The 17,750-nt window shown below is 36.9% G+C and overlaps 1 protein-coding gene across 1 annotated transcript in view; it reads left to right on the top strand.

Annotated features, from left to right (window-relative positions):
- The window catches only part of ITGA4 (integrin subunit alpha 4), a 78,710-nt gene that overhangs the window by 36,066 nt on the left and 24,894 nt on the right, over positions 1-17,750 (top strand). The window contains exons 12-17 of the mRNA XM_081095436.1: positions 398-488; positions 1,522-1,567; positions 1,935-2,089; positions 5,082-5,236; positions 14,826-14,975; positions 17,416-17,492. Coding sequence (XP_080951562.1) covers positions 398-488; positions 1,522-1,567; positions 1,935-2,089; positions 5,082-5,236; positions 14,826-14,975; positions 17,416-17,492 — 674 coding nt within the window. The remainder of the gene's footprint in view (positions 1-397; positions 489-1,521; positions 1,568-1,934; positions 2,090-5,081; positions 5,237-14,825; positions 14,976-17,415; positions 17,493-17,750) is intronic.

Raw genomic sequence — 17,750 nt, 5'->3', positions numbered from 1 at the left:
AGCTAACGGGTGGCTTTCCTCATAAGCCTGAGTTGAGGACTCCACTAAGGGACTAGCAATGTCTTATTTTCCAGATTACTTGTTTGGTAATTCATGCTGGTCAGGGAAATAAATATAGAACCAGAGAGAAGACTGGGGAGAGGGGTCAGAACCGTTATAGGAGATCTGTACTACATGATTTCCCTTTGCTCACAAAATAAAGCAATTTTTTTAGATGTCAACTGCCCAGGGAAAGCTGGAAAATTTTGTTTCTCTTAGATACAAGTGTTTGACTTAGCCAAAATGTATTTTGCTCATAAATGTGCCGGGGCATGGGAAGGCTTTTTAACTAAATCACTGCTTCTCTAGGATAGAGGGTGTTCAAAAGCACTTCTCACGCAACTTACCTGTTTTTTAGAGAATTGAAGGGCTTCAAATCAGCAAATCCTTAAGTATGTTTGGACAGTCCATATCTGGGCAAATCGATGCAGATAATAATGGATATATGGGTGAGTATAAAATTTACCTTATTTTTTATATTGGGATAAGCTCTGTTGTGGATTCTATTTATTGAGAAATACGTACATAAGAGAGTTCTGATTTACTGATAATTTTTTCCTTCATTTTTTTTTAATATATTTTATTGATTTTTTACAGAGAGGAAGGGAGAGAGATAGAGTTAGAAACATCGATGACAGAGAAACATCGATCAGCTGCCTCCTGCACACCTCCTACTGGGATGTGCCCGCAACCAAGGTACATGCCCTTGACCGAATCGAACCTGGGACTGTTCAGTCTGCAGGTTGATGCTCTATCCACTGAGCCAAACCGGTTAGGGCATTCCTTATTCTTTATAAAATTAAAAACCATAAAAGTAAATGAACCATCCTATATAATAACAGGCTAATATGCAAGTCAACCAAATGGCAGAAAGACTAGTCGCTATTACGTGTACTGACCACCAGGGGGCAGACACTCAGCACAGGTTGCTGCCCCCTGGTGGTCAGTGCGCTCCCACAGGGGGAACACCGCTCAGCCAGAAACTGGGCTCGCCAGTGGGCTCATGGCTGGTGAGCGCAGCGGCAGTGGCGGGAGCCTCTCCTGCCCCCACAGCAGGCAGACATCCCCCGAGGGGTCCAGGACTGCGAGAGGGCACAGCCTGGGCTGAGGGCCTCTCCCCCCAAGTACACGAATGTTGTGCACCGGGTCTCTAGGTATGATGACGAAAAGAAAGAAGACTATTATTGTGGGTTCTCTTTTTGTAATTTGAAAGATTTCTGGGTGAATGTTTCTAGTCCAAAAATTGGATTTTCATTTTATATCACATTATGTTTATATTATGAATGTTGTTACAACTGGGTAGATTCAGACAAATGTGGAATGAGTTTTAAGATGTATGTAAGCATGTCTTTTCTAATTAATTTTTTGTAAGTAGTGTTTTGATGTAGTCCAAAGGTGATATGTAGTTAAGTATTTCTGACTGAAAAGTAATTCCCTTTGACTAATGATGATCAATAATCCGTGTTGTTTTTTATCTTCCAGATATTGCAGTTGGTGCTTTTCGGTCCAATTCTGCTGTGTTGCTAAGGTAAGGTTGATACATTTCGCTGCTTAATGACAATTGGGCTTAAGTGTAAATGATGGGAGGCAATTTTTAAAATCAGCAATGGTGGTGACTTCATAACCCTCCATTTGGTATCCCAAAATTTAATTTTTGAACTTTAGGATACTTTTCCCACCTTACATAGATATAATTAATATAATTAGAGTCAATATTTTATGAAAATCCCTCTTGATTCATACATGGAAAATTAATTGAGTTTATATGCACATACTATTAATAAAACAGTTTCATGAAATTACTTAGTCAATGGAAACTGACAAAACAAATGCAATTCTTTTCCTAAGGAAAAATAATTCTGTAGTTAATATTGCTAATTTTATTTCCTCCTTAGGACAAGACCTGTAGTGATTGTCGAAGCTTCTTTAGACCATCCTGAGTCAGTAAATAGAACAAACTTTGACTGTATTGAAAATGGATTGCCTTCTGTGTGCATGGATCTAACACTCTGTTTCTCATACAAGGGCAAAGAGGTTCCAGGTCATATTGGTAAGGGCACCCTTACAAAATTAATAGAATGTGTACTTTACCCATTAATCTCACTGTCATCTTTTGAGCCCTCACTTTGTGTCACATTGGAGGACTGGTTAAGGGCAGGAGAGAGCAGTCACCTGATACACCTTTCTTGCCCATCTTTCAGATGCTCTCATTGTTCTAACCTATGAGTGGGGCACGTTAAGAGGTTACTGTTGTTTAGAGGTTATGATAAGCAAATCAGCTGTATCACTTGCTGTATTATTTAAAGTGAACTATCTGAGCTTAATCTCTAACAGCTCTTTAGAACAGAAAAATCATCACCACAGTTCCTCCTCTGTTTTACTGGGCTCCTTAAAGCGTGGTGTTGGCTGAACTTGGAAACCCAGGGAGAGAGAACATTCTTTTCTTTATATTCTATCCTGTTTAAGTAACTGAAGAAGCTTTCTAAAGTCTAGAACCTGATTCTATTTTTCATAAATAACACACATCTGTTAAGGATTTATTATGGCACTCAACTCCTGAGTGCTTGTGCACATTTTTCTATAGGTAGCTAACTGAGTTTTCCTCTCTGCAAAAAGTAGCATTGATATGGCTCATCCAAAATTGTGGCTAATTCCAAATCCAAATATGTAACTTGATTAAGTATTACATTTTTTACTAGCAAGTTAATTTTTCTAATTATGTTATATTAAGGCTAATATGGGAATGACTACTAATGAAACTAGCCTATGATCGGAGAGAAGCTGACATGGGTGTATCATTTGGACATCAATAATTCACAAAATTTACGAGCCCCACACTTAAGAGTTGACTGTACTCATGACCCTGCAGGCTGCCCTCATCTAAACATCATGAAGGGCAGCAAATACTGAGCCAAATAACAGATGTGTAACAGATGCTCCAGTCTGAATTAGCCTGTAGTGAGAAGTACAGAAGGAGCCTAGCATCTCTACTTGTGGTCAGGTGCATTTTTTATAGCACTCTGCAAAAGTCCTGGCTAGAGATGCAGTGATAAGACTATGGGCATATCCTTCATCTGGTTCCTGATGGAGGAAGTGGCAGTTTGAGAGCGTGACTCCATTATCACAGGAGCACAAACAAGCTGATGGATTATGCAAAAGATAGGTGCTCAATTGATAGGACTGTTTCCCTTTATGCGATATCAGTATATGTTGTACTACCAATTCCTTTATGACCAGATGTTTTTTAATTGGTTGAAAACAAATATATGAAATTCATAAATAACCACAGCAGTGTTACAAAAACATGCTTTATAGTTGTAAAATGACTCCTTGGGAGAAATAATTCACATTAAGTATCTATATATATAAAAGACTAGTATGCTAAGTGTCCATCCGGGTAATGATGTCACATAGCAACACCCAGCTTCACTGGGCTGGAAAAAGTTTAGCTACATCAGAAAGAAGGTCTAATTAAGCAAGTTTACATTCTATAGGTATAAAAGGCTAAGTTGACTTGCACATGCGTGATACATATAAAGCTTTCACTGGCGCCAATTGCACGCATGTGTTTTGATCTGTCATTGTCAATCATGAATTTCGTTGACACTTCTATTATAGAGAAAGGGTGAATAGCAGTATTAAAATATTTCTTCTAATTAATTTCCTTTTGCACAAATCCATGCACCAAGCCACTAGAGTTTAATGAAACCAAAACATTTTTGCCTCTTACTGTGAGTGGATTTTTATTCCCCTTTCTTCATTTACTTTTGTCTGAATATCTCTAAGGCACTGAACCTCAGTTATTGTGATTTTGAAGCCAATTGATTTGGACTTTATTATTTATTTTCTAAATAAAAGGAAGATTGACAGATTTATTTGAAATTTGTAGGAGTAGTGTAGGTTCTATACTTAGATTTCCCTGAAATATAAATAAAATACTTTCAGAGAAGTTATTCATGCCTAAAATATAAGTGAACACTTCAGGAGTTACATAAATTCAAAATACCACTTAACGAATTATTGCTCCTATATGAGTGACACCTCAATAAACTATAGATGCAGCTTGTTTTGCAAAGATCCTCTTTAGATTCAAGAAATGGCTCTTTCTTGATAAGATCTGGCTTGGACTTTTTAAAAAAAGTTGCTGGTAAATTTTCCTTATTGTTTTGCTTACTGAAGATCATTAGCAGATGATTACTGTGTACTATGTCAGATTTGAAATAAGTCAGCCGTCACCAACCGGTGGTCTGCAGACCACCGGTGGTCCATGGGGTCCGAAAGGTTGGTGACTGCTGAAATAAGTTCTTCTCCAGAACTGCCAAAATATTTATTGAGAATGTCTGTCTGTACTTGTATATTTTTGCACAAATCAGAAGTTCAGACTAGAAACCAATAAAATTGTGGAGCTGACTTACCAGGGCCCAGGGCTGGAAAAGAAGACATCTTTGAGTACACTGTTTATATAGGTTTGACTTTGAATCATGTGTTCACTTTACATTAAAAAACAATAACAAATAAAAGAAAAAGATCAACCCCTCAAATTGGAAACAAATGGAAATAAATGAACCTAACAACATATGAAGTTAATTATATAACCACACAAGATAGAAATATTCCAGGTGACATTTGAGCACAGTACTCTGACTGTACTTCTTTAGACAGATTTTCTATGCACAAAAAAGGACTCCAAAGAAATTTGAAACTTTACTTAGGACTTTTATTATTAGTAACAATTTGGTACTGCCGTTTTGAAACATTGACATATTAAGTGGATTAAGCCAATAACTAAAGATTTTAATATTGTTAAAATAAGAAACCTAGAGAAAAATTTTTACATTTTTTATTTAGAAAAATAACTTTTGTAATTTGTATTTTTAAATTGTTCCCTCTTTCATAGTTCAGGTTAGTTTTTAAAAAGCTATTTGTTGTATAGAATTTAAGACATTTTCAATATTCTCTATAACTTTGACTATGATCACTTCGAAAATAACAAAATAAATGCTTTTAGAAATTAATTGCAATTCTCTCTACATTGTTTTCAGTTTTGTTTTATAACATGAGTTTGGATGTGAGCAGGAAGGCAGAGTCTCCATCGAGGTTTTACTTCTCTTCCAATGGAACCGCCGATGTGATTACAGGAAGAGTAAGAGTATCACGCACAGTTGCTAACTGTAGAACACATCAAGCATTTATGCGGGTAATGTAGGCTAGTTTGTAATATTAATGTATAAACTTCAATATTATCAGTACAGTAAGAATCTTAGTACATTAGTATCTGTTTTGTTGTTGTTGTTTGTTGTTGTTAATCTTCACCTGAGGATATTTTTCCATTGATTTTTTTAGAGTGGAAGGAAGGGGGAGAGAGAAAGAAACATCAATGTGAGAGAGACACATCAATTGATTGCCTCCCACATGCGCCCTGATCAGGGCCGTGGATTGAGCCTGCAACCGAGGTACCGGCCATTGACCGGAACTGAACCCGGGACCCTTCAGTCCTCGGGCCGAATCTCCATCCACTGAGCCAAACCAGCTGGGGCATTGGTATCTTTTTATAAAATACAGTTAAAGGCCAGTGCTGTCTCCTCCCGAACTAGCTGGCCTATTTTATTGCTCCAGATTCAAAACCTTTAGTAACCTGTGATCTGGATAATTCGAAGTCCACTTTTTGCACCTCCTTTATTGTACATTTATTACATTTTACTGCATCACTGTTTTTAAGACTTGCCTTTTCCTTTCTACAATTGCAATGTTCTTATCTCTGTTTATACCCTTGCCTAGAAGTGTACATATTGAACAGCTCAGCTGAGCCTCAGATCTATTCCTGAGGAGGGCTTTTTTTTGGGGGGGGGGGGGGTAGGGAGGGGGTGGCGAGTGGGGAGGGGAGGCAGGAGGTGGGCCAGTTGGTTTGTTTCTCATGTGACTCTAACAAAGCAGAATGCAACATGACTGCTCTGGGGTTGTGTCATCGTCTCCATGCCAGCATTGTCAGTGCGGTCAGTGGGAACGCGCACAGTGGAGTGGGACAGGGATCAGCTGTGGGCCAGGAGGACGGCCTGCATGATGGTGTGGGGTATGTCCTGCCAAAGCACAGCCCATTTCATGTTTCTTTTATTAAAACACCCGTTCCCAAACTGATCATCATGTTCCTTGCATTGGTCAGATTTTATCATACGAAGCCGTGCCAGGTCTTTTTCAAGAGGGAATGGTGTGCTTCATCAGAAAATCTATTGTCACCAAAAAAGCCAAACTATTCCCGGGAGCCGTTTCTGGGATTTCAAACAGTAGCTTCAGCTTAGAACTTAATTGTCCCTTAGATCCTTATTCCAAGCAAATGCAGACAAGCACCAGGACTCCAGTGCACTAGTACATGCTAAGAACGCTAATCCCTATGCTGTTTCCTCGTTTCCCTGAGCAGTTTTTATTGTTGTACTTGAACAAAGCAATCAGGTGGTCGGGAGCCAAAAGTGTGGAATGATATTAATGTAACCATCATTTATATGCTAGAGTTTAAAGGGGTTCTTTTTAAAAAAAATTTTATATAGTTGTCATTTCACTTAGGTTAGTCAATTTCAGAGACTAACATGGAGACCATTTTAAAGGCAATAAAAGGGCCAACATGAGGCATTCACAAAGAAACATATTGTGTTGAATGTGTGTAAATGGCAGTAAATTGATCTGATTTATTTAGGCCTGTGTTTCTTGGCATTGTTCCTATGAGTAAGTGTTCCTCAAAATTGTACATTTTCTTGGGAATAAATTTGTAGTAGAAGTGACATTTTAGCAGAGGTTTCTGTGTTTGCTGTTTATATACTTGTAAATGTTGCCATGGTATCGACCATTGACTTTGGGCCATATTGTCAATGTCAAACAAAAACACTTGGCTCCGGGTTGGAACATAGTGGGGATTAAAAAAAAAAACACATGTGATTTTATTGTGTGTTTTTTTTCCCCCTTCCTAAATTTTCTTGCTTTTGTTTGGGACATTTTAATACTCGGATATAAAAAGGCAAAAGGGTACTGTGACCCTCCCGCCACAACCCAGGGAGGAGGTAAGAACCACAGAAGCAGCTTCCCCACCTCCGTCAGGGAGCACTAGCTATTGTTTAGGAAAGGGTAGTAATGCAGTGAGTGCCTTTTCACCCCAACAGCATGGCACCTGATGGGAGGCATTCGGCAACGTTAACATGGCTGTGCTTCTACTGTCTGGATGAATAGAACCACAACCAGAATTCTGCCAAAATATCTTCCTAATAATAGAGAAAAAGAAAATGAACACCAGTCAGGATGCTCAGGTTGTTCCTTTGCTCTGTAAAACATGCCCAGTGTCAGCAGTGTTAATATCCATGTGCGTCCTACCGTGGCACCCTTACGGTGAAACGAGGTGTTGCTTGTTAATTATTTACTCAGGCCCACAGACCCCTCCTCTCAGAGGACTCCTAGCTTACTAGTTAGGTACACTTTCCTTGTATAATTGTTTCCTTTGGCTATACCAAGGAAGTTCCACTTATCCATCCACCCAATCAATTCAGAAGATATTTAGTGAGTTGTGAATGCATGTCAGGTTGTGTTTGAGACACTTGTGATCACTTAATGAAATATAAAATGATTACTACCCTCAGAGAGCTTGTAGTCTTCTGAGGGTGAGAGAAACAATAACATGGTCAAAATGTAAATTGTATAGTATTTTAGAAGACGATATGGGTGCTGGAAAAGAGGGCAGAGTTCAAACCATTGTGGAGGTCTATGGGAGGAGTGAAGAGTACAATTTTAAATAGGCCTCATTCAGAAGGTGATGTTTGAGGAAAGACTTGAAGGAAGTGAGGAAGTTACTGTGTAGATGTCTAGGACAGTGGTTCTGAACTTTAGCAAGTAACAACAGCATCACCTGGAAGGCTTGTTAAAACACAAATTGCTGGAGTTCGGGATCCAATAGATCTTCAGTGAGGCCTGAGGATTTGCAATTCTACAAAGTTCCCAGGTGATGCTGCTGCTGCTGACTTGGGAACCACACTTTGAGAACCCCTGATCTAGGAGAAGACCATTACAGAAGGGAGAGCTCGGTGAAAATGTCTCAAGACAAGAATGCACCTGGTGGTTTTAAGAAACAATGGAGAGACAAGGATGCCTGGAAAAGTGAGCTAAGGGAAGAGTAGTGGAAAGAGAGATCATATGGGACCTGTGGCATTTTCCCTGAATGAAATGAGGATCTACCTGGCTCAGTAATAAAAACGAATGTGTACTCTAACTGCTGTGTTGAGACTAGACAGTAGGGGACCAAGAGCTGACACAGAGAGAAGAGGCTACAGCAATAACCCAGGTGAGAAGTGATGGCTTCATCAAAGGTGGTGGCAATAAATATGGTCAGAGGTAGTTGAAGAAATATCCTACACAGTTTGCTGACAGATGGGATGTCTGGCTTTTGAAAAAGGGCTCTGAGGTGACTCTAAGGTCTTAGCCAAAGCCACTAGAAGAATGTAGTTTTCATCACTGGAGATAAGATGCAAGGAAACAAGTGTTGGGTGGAAAATTCTGGAGTTGAGTGTGGACCTGCTGGGTTGGAGAGAACTGTGTTGCTTACAAGAGTAAATATCCATTAAACATTTGTACACACTCATCTGGGGTTGGGAAGAGGCATAGAACTGGAAATATAGCTTAATGTACCTTTGGCATATGGATGGTTTTTAAAGCCATATGAGATGGCTGAGGCCACCACAGGAAGAGAAGAGGGTGGAGTCTGACACTAGGGCACTACCGCATGAAGAGATTAAAGAGGAGAATGCTTTCAAAGGAGATGAGAAGTAAGAAAGGGGGGAAAAAGCAAGATCTGTCACATCCTGCAAGTGAAGTGAAAAAAAAAGAAGAGCAAAGAGGAGGGCATGACAATGTTTTCAAAGCTGCTGCTTGGTGAAATCAGATGAGGGCTGAGAACTGGGCATTGGGTTAGCAATGTGGAGGCTATTGGTGACTGTGGCAACCGCACTTCAGAAGAGTAGCAGGGAGAAGGGAAAAGAATTTGAGACAGAGAGTACAGGTAATTTTTCACAAAGTTTTGCTCCACCTGGACCAAAGAAATGGGGTTGGGAGTTAGTAGCTAACATGAGAAGTGGAATGAAGAGTTCTTTTTTTTTAAGATAGAAGAAATAGCATGTTTTTATAATGATGGGTATGTCCCAATAGAGTGTAACATTTATGATGTAGACAAGAGGAGAGAACAGTTAGAGCAAATACCTTGAGAAGGCAAGAGATGGGAAGAAGATATGATATAGTCTTTGTGAGAGTGGGAGAATAAGTACAGAATGGTTGTGAGATGGTATTAGTGTCTAACTTGTACCCATGGTCATAAAGTGAGATGAGTCGGATGGTGATGGGTTTTTTCCAGTCACATTCAATCTTACAGGTGAAAGTAGATGAAACAGTAACAATTAACCAAGGAATGGTTTGTCAAAGAAGTAAAACAAAGGGGCCAAAGAGTCAAGGAAGTATGCAAGGGAGTGTTCATCATAAAGTTTAAGGGTAGTGAGGAGAGGGGAGGACATCAGAGGGTGAGGAACAGGGAACTAAGTTAAATTGGAGGTTCCAGTGGGATCAGCAAATTGTTGGAATTGAGTTTTAAAGAGAATAAGCTGGAAAGATATCACCAATATTACGTTAACAGCCATTAGGGACCTAAAGTTGAAGAAAAGATTGAATTTTTATTTTATTCTTGGTCACAATTCCTGGTTATATCGTGTAAATGAGTCTTTCAGCCTGCCTGCATTTATAAAACCCATCACATTCTTTGATGGTAGATAATTTATTTAAAATCCAAAATCTCATAAAAGTTGGGCTTCATTATATCTTTTTCTTTCAATCACACATTCTCTAGTTTCTGAGACTATGGTCATTTATCTGGTTGGTAAGCACACCAGTTTCCTAACGTCTACTTAACCTAATCATAAATAAAACAGCACATAGGATTGTTTTATTTGTATGGTCAAAATTTGTTCCTCAAAAAAACAGAAAAGAGGGCAGAAATTGTTTACTTTTCTCTTGCAAAACTCTACTGTGTTTCAGTTGCTTATAATTATGCCAAGCTTTAATTTTTTGCTTCTAGAGCCATAAAATTTGATTTTTAGGAAAGTAGAACCTAGAAGTTAACTTGAGAGTTCATAAAAAGTTTCTGTGATATTAGAGAAATGATTCATTTTTTTATACCTTCAAGTGTTTTATCTACTGAAATTCTCTTCTACTAGAGATCTCTTTTCCCTCAATGAAAATGTTTTCCCATCCATATAAATATATGAAATGAATTTTTGTCTTTGCTGTGTTCAAATATACAACTTTATTAGATCTTAAAGATGTATTAGGACAAGGGATAATTTTTTAGATTGTTTTGATTTAGAGAAACCTGAGGGATAATTGCAGCAATTTTTGGAAGTATTGGAGCAGCCATGGAAGTGAAATGCCCCTTGAGGTTTTCCTAGATGACATTTCTTCATTGAATTTGATGGAATCTCTGCATCAAAATATTCACTGATGTTTGAGAGGAGTAAAAGGGTGCTACATTGGGATAACAAGGAAGTAACAGGATTCACTTCCTGCCAACGTAGTATTTCCAATAAAAACTAGAAATAGGTAGCTTAGTCAGACCAGGAATGCCTATGGGTATCCAGAGAGCCAATGAGTACAGTGGCATTAGCATGTTCCGTAAAAATTAAATCAACCTACCTACTACCTGTTTAGTGAATTCGTTCATTCTTCTCTTTCCCTTATTTTTCCTAATTTCTAGATTTTTAAATTTCTGAAATAAAGGAATTTTGTTATGTAGCTCTGTGGGTGATTTCTAAAGCCCATCTTGTTCGATAATAATGTCAAGGAAATTCATGAGTATTTGATTTGATTTATTTTTAATTTGTATTTTACATATTGTATTTGCTTATATAAGCACATAGTTTAGTGAAGTGCCATTTGCTCCAAAGCAGTTATATTTTAAGCACAGCACACTATGGACCAATCCGTATATGCATACATTTCTGTTCAAAATTTAAGTGCAAGCAAACTATATAACTATACTCACATTATACTATTCTAGAAGTGAATTGATTATCCCAGCATATATTAATTCTTTGATAGATTGTAAGGTCTTTGAAAACATAATGTTATCTTATGCATGTTTGTATTCCTTTTAGAACTAACACATTACATAAGGCAGAAAATCAATATTTGGTCAATATATGGGTAATGTCTTCTCTGTGCTATTTAAAGAATTCTGTGAGGGAAAACCTGAGCATGTTCTACTGATAAAATGGTTAGGACAACTGTGTTGTGGATGTTGTTTTGTTTTTTCAGGAAATTGTAGTGCTGGATGTTTGATAGTTTTCTGCCTCTTGATTCAACCTTACTAGATAAAGCGATTATAATTACACATGGTCTTACTGGCTTAGGTTCCAATCTATGCCTCAGTTTTACCTTTTCCCTCTCCAACCTTTTACCAACATTAGTACTAGAGGAGCATTTAAAAAAAAAACTCAGCCCTAGCCCATTTGGCTCTGTGGATATAGCATCAGCTTGTGGACTGAAGGGTCCCAGGTTCGATTCCTGTCAAAGGCATACGCTCGGGTTGTGGGCTCGATCCCCAGTAAGGGGTGTGCAAAAGGTAGCCCATCAATGATTCTCTCATCATTTATGTTTTTATCTCTCTCTCCCACTCCCTTCCTCTCTGAAATTAATTTAAAAAATATGAAGAAAGAAAACAAACCTCACACCGCCCTAGCCAGTTTGGCTCAGTGGATAGAGCATCAGCCCATGGAGAGAGGGTTCCATGTTCGATTCTTGCTCAGTTGCAGGGTTGCAGGCTCTTCCCCACCCCGGGCCCTGGTCGGAGATCGAGCAGGAGGCAACCAATCAATGTGTTTCTCTCACACTGATGTTTCTCTCTGTCTTTCCCTCTGTCTTCCACTCTCTCTAAAAATCAATGGAAAAATATTCTCGGGTGAGAATTAAAAATAGTAATAAAAATAAATTTAAAAACCTCAAACCAAAAACTTGATCATATTCTTGCTCAAAATTCTTCTGTGTAAGAACCTTCCTATCCACTTTCAAGTATAGATTGGGTGGCCCTCCTTCTTCTGTACTTGTGTATGCATATGTCACCACACTCATCTCCCATACTGTGGATTTACGGGTTATAGACTGTGACATAGGAATTGCCTTTCAGTTTTATGTCCTCAAAGCCTGTATTGTGCACAGAAGATCTTATGAATAGATATCTTCAAATGCTGATACCTCAATGTCATTTTTCATTAAGTAATATTTTATAGATATTTCTGGCCCCTTTAAATAAATTCCTTCACTACATAAACACAATAGGAGGGCATGGGCCTACAGCTCAGTTCTTAAGTTGGGCATAGATACAAATGTTCATGAAAGTCAAATAAGGAGGAGGACTTTGTATAATTTCAAGCATGTGGTCATTTGCATGCTTGTGGGTGCCCTATTTTATGAAATTGTCCATAAAAATGTGGCATGGAATCTTCATTATTTTTGGTAGAGATAGCACATACCCATCCAAATTAAAAATTTTAAGCAAATCTCCTTTTTTCCTTCTAAATAGTCACTTTAAGACATTTTTGATATTATAGCATTTGTCCTTAGGTAGAGCTGTTAAAGTTAAATAAGTGTGAATGTCTGTCAAGTACAGTTCTTGCAAGAGTACATGTACATTTTATATATTGTGAGAAAAGCATAATTAATAGCTAATTAGGATAATGAAAGTAATATACACCAGATGTAGAGAAGACCTTGTGGAAAATTAGTATGAATTAGGTAACATGTGATTTGGTCAAAGTAAGCTTGTTGAGAAAAATTAAAACAGTGGACATGTGGAGGGGCAATCAGTGGCTGTCTAGCTCCTACACCTCAGGGATAATTTAATCAAGTTTGCTATTGTAATACTCAGGGCTTCAAGCTGTTCCATTTTCACAAGTTGATAACTTGGGATTTGGGCCTTGATTTGCAGCATTCCTATATGGTCAAGATTTCACGTTGAGATGATCACTTAATAAAATCATCGCCATGTATAAGATTAGAAAAGTAATGAGAGCTCTTAAGTACTCTGATTCATGTTCCAAATCTTCCAGGAACCACTTAACTAATGCAAGTCTAATACTTGTTATGTAACTCATTTCCTTTTTAATGTTTATTGGTTGTCAGTAATCTAATTTTCTTTTTTTCTTATTCCTTCTAAATGTTTACCAGAATTTCCTATTATAAGAAATTAAAATTCAGTAAGTCCTTGTTGGCTTATATAGCTACATTTTGAAAGCAACATGCACATAGATAATGTCTAGCATCTGTTGATACCTTAATAAGTGCCAGGTATTGTGCTCAGTGTTTTATGTACATTATACCATTGAATCCTTACAACAATAAGGTGTAGGCATCATCACTATCATCATTATTGTTATTCCCATTTTCAAATGAGGTAGCTGTGCCACAGAGAGATTAAGTAATTTGCCTAAGGTTACGTAGATAATAAGTGATGAACCTGAGTTTGAACCCCAATAGTCTGCCTCTAGACCACTTGCTTTTCATGTTTTTATTGCTGTTTCTCTCTCTCTCCTTCTTTCCCTCCCTCCATATATTGATAATGTCTTGACTGGTGAGAAAGAGGAAAAATTACATAAAGACATAGAATAGATGTAGCTTTTTTTTTTTTTATCATTACATAAAGACATATGATAGATGTAGTTTTCCATGTGATATGTGTATTCCTTTTCATTGATGGTGTCAAGTTACTATAGATATAATTAGTACAACATTAATCAGTATGATAGGGTGTTGTTTTATTATCCATTAGAGATAATTAATTTATGAGCTTTGAAAATAATTTGTTTTTTGTTTTTTAGTTATTTTACTTTTTGTTTGGTTTTGCTTTTGCTTTTAGACAGTGATGTTTAAGTCATATTCCTATCCTGGGGTATCTATAGATAAATAGAAAACTGGCCCATTATATTACTCACTAGAAAGGCTGTCAATTACAGCTAAAAATTAGTAAGATACTAACTTTATAAGAATGCATACAGAATATAATGGATTCCAAATGGGCTACAATTTCTGTGTAATTGATAAATAAACTCAAGAGTTCTTTTCTTGTCAAGTGTGAAAACAATAATACTAGAAAAGTTATAAAACAACTAGCAAAAAGATTCAGTTCAGTGAATAGGATAAAATATTGAATATAAAAAACAAGCAACTTTGCCATTAGAAAGGATAATTGGAAAGATCCATAAAAGGATATGCTTCATAATAAATATGAAAACAAATGAATCAAATTATATAAAAATACACTGAAAGATGTAAAAAGAAAACTTGAATAAATTGAGAGATTATATTTTTACAATTCTATTAGAGGGCAATGTTAAATAGAATAAAATGTTCATTAGTACTTTGAAATGATCTACAATGAGTTTATAATGAAAAATGCTATGTTATAAAGTCAAGTTATAAAAAGTATGCATAGAAAATACCATGGAAGAAAATATGTTCAATGTAGACCTTTATATATTGTTAGATGGTTATAGTTTTTTATTTTTATGCTATTTTTGGTTTTTTTCCTAAACACATGAATGTTTTTGTAATGTGAAAAACATAGACATTCACATTTTTTAAAAATAATTTAGATTAAAAGATAAGATTTTTTTTACTTCCATGTGTTGTGTTTGGCCTTATGCAGGAAAGGAAGAGCTATTTTTTAAATTTACATTCTTCTCTTTATTTTTAATTCATATGGTTTTAAATTTCCTTAGAAAGATGTGCGAGACATCCTCAATCCAATTCAGATTGTAGCTGCTTACCACCTTGGGCATAATATCACCAGTAAACGAAGTATAAAGGAATTCCCACCACTCCAGCCAATTCTTCAGCAGAAGAAAGAAAAAGACATAATTGAAAAAACAGTAAGAATATTTTCTTTTATTCAAAAATTGTGACATGTAACTAAAAATTGTTTTTTTGAGGTATTACATAATTCTAGGAAAATGAACTCTAATTTTTTTTTAAATTGTATAAAACTTGTATAAAAAGATTTATGGTATGTCTTGTTTTTCATTTTCATTTTTATTTTTATTTTTTACATTTCCTTCAGGATATTGAACTGGATATTTTAAAATGTGCATTTAGTCATAGCAGTGGTTTCTCATCCTATCTAATAAAAGGCTAATATGCAAATCAACCAGCAGAATGACTGGTCGCTATGACGCACACTGACCACCAGGGGTCAGACGCTCAATAGAGGAGCTGCCCCCTGGTGCTCAGTGCACTCCCACAGCAGGAGCGCTGCTCAGCCAGAAGCCAGAGCAGCAGTGGTGGAGCGGGCCTAAGCCAGCAGTCGGACATCCCCCGAAGGCTCCCAGACTGCAAGAGGGTGTAGGCTGGGCTGAAGGATGAGCACCCCCCCACCCCAAGTACATGACTTTTATGCACCAGGCCTCTAGTATACTACATAAAATGTTAATTTTCTCTCTTGATGTCTTGCCAGGAAAGAAAGTATATTACTAGAGAGCACTCATAGTGGGAGTGAGTTGTGTTCATGAGTTGGTTATTCTGTGTCATCATGTGTGTTTAGTTTATCTTTCTCTTTTTCTGTCTCTTCTCTCTCATTTGTGTCTCCCTCTCACTCACCCCACCCATGAATCACTCATGTCTTATTAGTCTAATTCCCTTGCTGGGTTTTACTTATTTATAGGCATATGTATTTATGTTACACAATAGTTTCTCTTTTAAAATTTAGCTGTATGCTTTCCAGCCCCATTCCAGCACTGACTACATTTTGGGATGGATCCTGCATTCTAACCAGTGAACTGCTTTTTCCAGTTTATCTCAAAATATATCAGATTCACTGACTGAGCGTTTGTTTCTGGGAGTCCAGTTGTTCATAACTTTTCTATCCAACGACACAAAGACATAGTCAACAGGATGCTTGGGGACATGGTAAAAACATTCATTAAAATGTTCGCTAATGGCACACAGAATGTAAAAGATAAAAGAGACGTTTCACAGCCTGCGGACTGAAGGGTCCCAGATTCAATTCTGGTCAAGGGCATGTACCTTGGTTGCGGGCACATCCCCAGTAGGAGGTGTGCAGGAGGCAGCTGATCGATGTTCTCTCTCATCGATGTTTCTCTCTGTCTCTCTCCTGTCCTCTCTGTAAAAAATCAATAAAATATATATATTTTTAAAAAGGGACATTTTAAGGTCTAGTTCATTTCCTATCCCAACAAAATTGCCCCTAAGTCACTTTGATATTTGAGCTTACAATCACCGATGTCTAGTCTCCAATATTAGATTGAATAAAGATAGTAGCTTAAGAGCAAATTTTCTTTATACCCATATATAAAAATATTTCTGGAAGTTAGTTTTTCAGTCTTCTGTTTGACTTCACTTTTCAATAGCAAGTACCTTTAAATGTGTTTTATTGTAAGTGCACAAGCCAAAACCTAAACAGTTTGTAGTTATAATAATTAACATTTTGACTCTTAGAACAACCTGTTTTATAAATAAGTGATAGAAAAAATCGTATTTACCTAATCATTTAGAGAAAGATTGACACTCTCCTTGTGCTCCCCCTGTATAGACAGTCTGTGATCTGACATGCAATTTGACAACACTCTAGTCCTTTGCCATTTCATGTACCTGGCTCATTTCTCTGAGTTTCCAAATTTCTTTCTTTTCTGCATCTCATTGTTTTTTACCTTTGCCTCTCATTTTTCTTCCCCCCACCCCTCCCTGCTCTTTCCATGTTTTTTCTTTGTCTAACTTTTTAAACTCGGGTCTTCCACGTACTTTATAGTATCTCCTGGTCCTATTAAAATGCTCAGAGGTATGATATGCTATCATTTACTTTTGTTCAATGTGTTCTTAAAGTGAAATTTCTAAGTTTCTACAATTTGTTGTTTTCAACAAACATAAAATCGCTGCAAAATTAAGTGCCAGGCTCTTACATAGTAAGTGGAATCAAAGCATCAGAAAATTGAGAGGAACCTGACAAAGAACATCTCGGCAACATGGGTTTTAAATACTTACATAGATTACCACCAAAGTTTGGTTTAAAAATTTTTCTTACAACTATTATGAAAGAAAAATATCTTTTTTCCCACCTAACAAATTTAGGTTTTAAATTTGCCTATTAGAAGAACTTTGTTCTTTTAGCCCAATAATTATTTTTCATTTAAACCTACTAATTAATTCTCATATTGAACTCCTCATAAAATGATAAAACGAGTTATCAATCTGATTAATTTTATTCTTCTCATGTGTCATAGATGTCTGTCTTTAAAAAAACAGAAATATGCCTACTAACTGAACTAACAATAAAATACTGTCATATTTTATTTCCAGATAAACTTTGCAAGGTTTTGTGCCCATGAAAATTGTTCTGCTGATTTACAAGTGTCTGGGAAAATTGGATTTTTGAAGTAAGTCTAGTTTACTCTTTGTTATTCATCAAGATGGGATCATGGGTGTGCATGTGGTTTTCAAAGAGTAAATGCCTAAGAACTAATACTTGGGGGTTAGCAGCATTTAAAGAACTGGAAAAGAACAAGATCCAACTGAGAGAGATTATCACTTTTCGAAAGAACAAGAATATGTGAACACCAAGGCTTTATGAAGCATGTCTTAATCTTTTGTAGGTAACTAAAGAGATAGTTTAGGATTTGACTGTGTTCAAGTCA

This window comes from Myotis nattereri (genome assembly GCF_964212035.1).
Source record: "Myotis nattereri genome assembly, chromosome: 7".
NCBI classification, from domain to species: Eukaryota; Metazoa; Chordata; class Mammalia; order Chiroptera; family Vespertilionidae; genus Myotis; species Myotis nattereri.
Note: the sequence above shows the minus strand (reverse complement) of the source record. Positions and strands in the feature narration are given on the sequence as shown.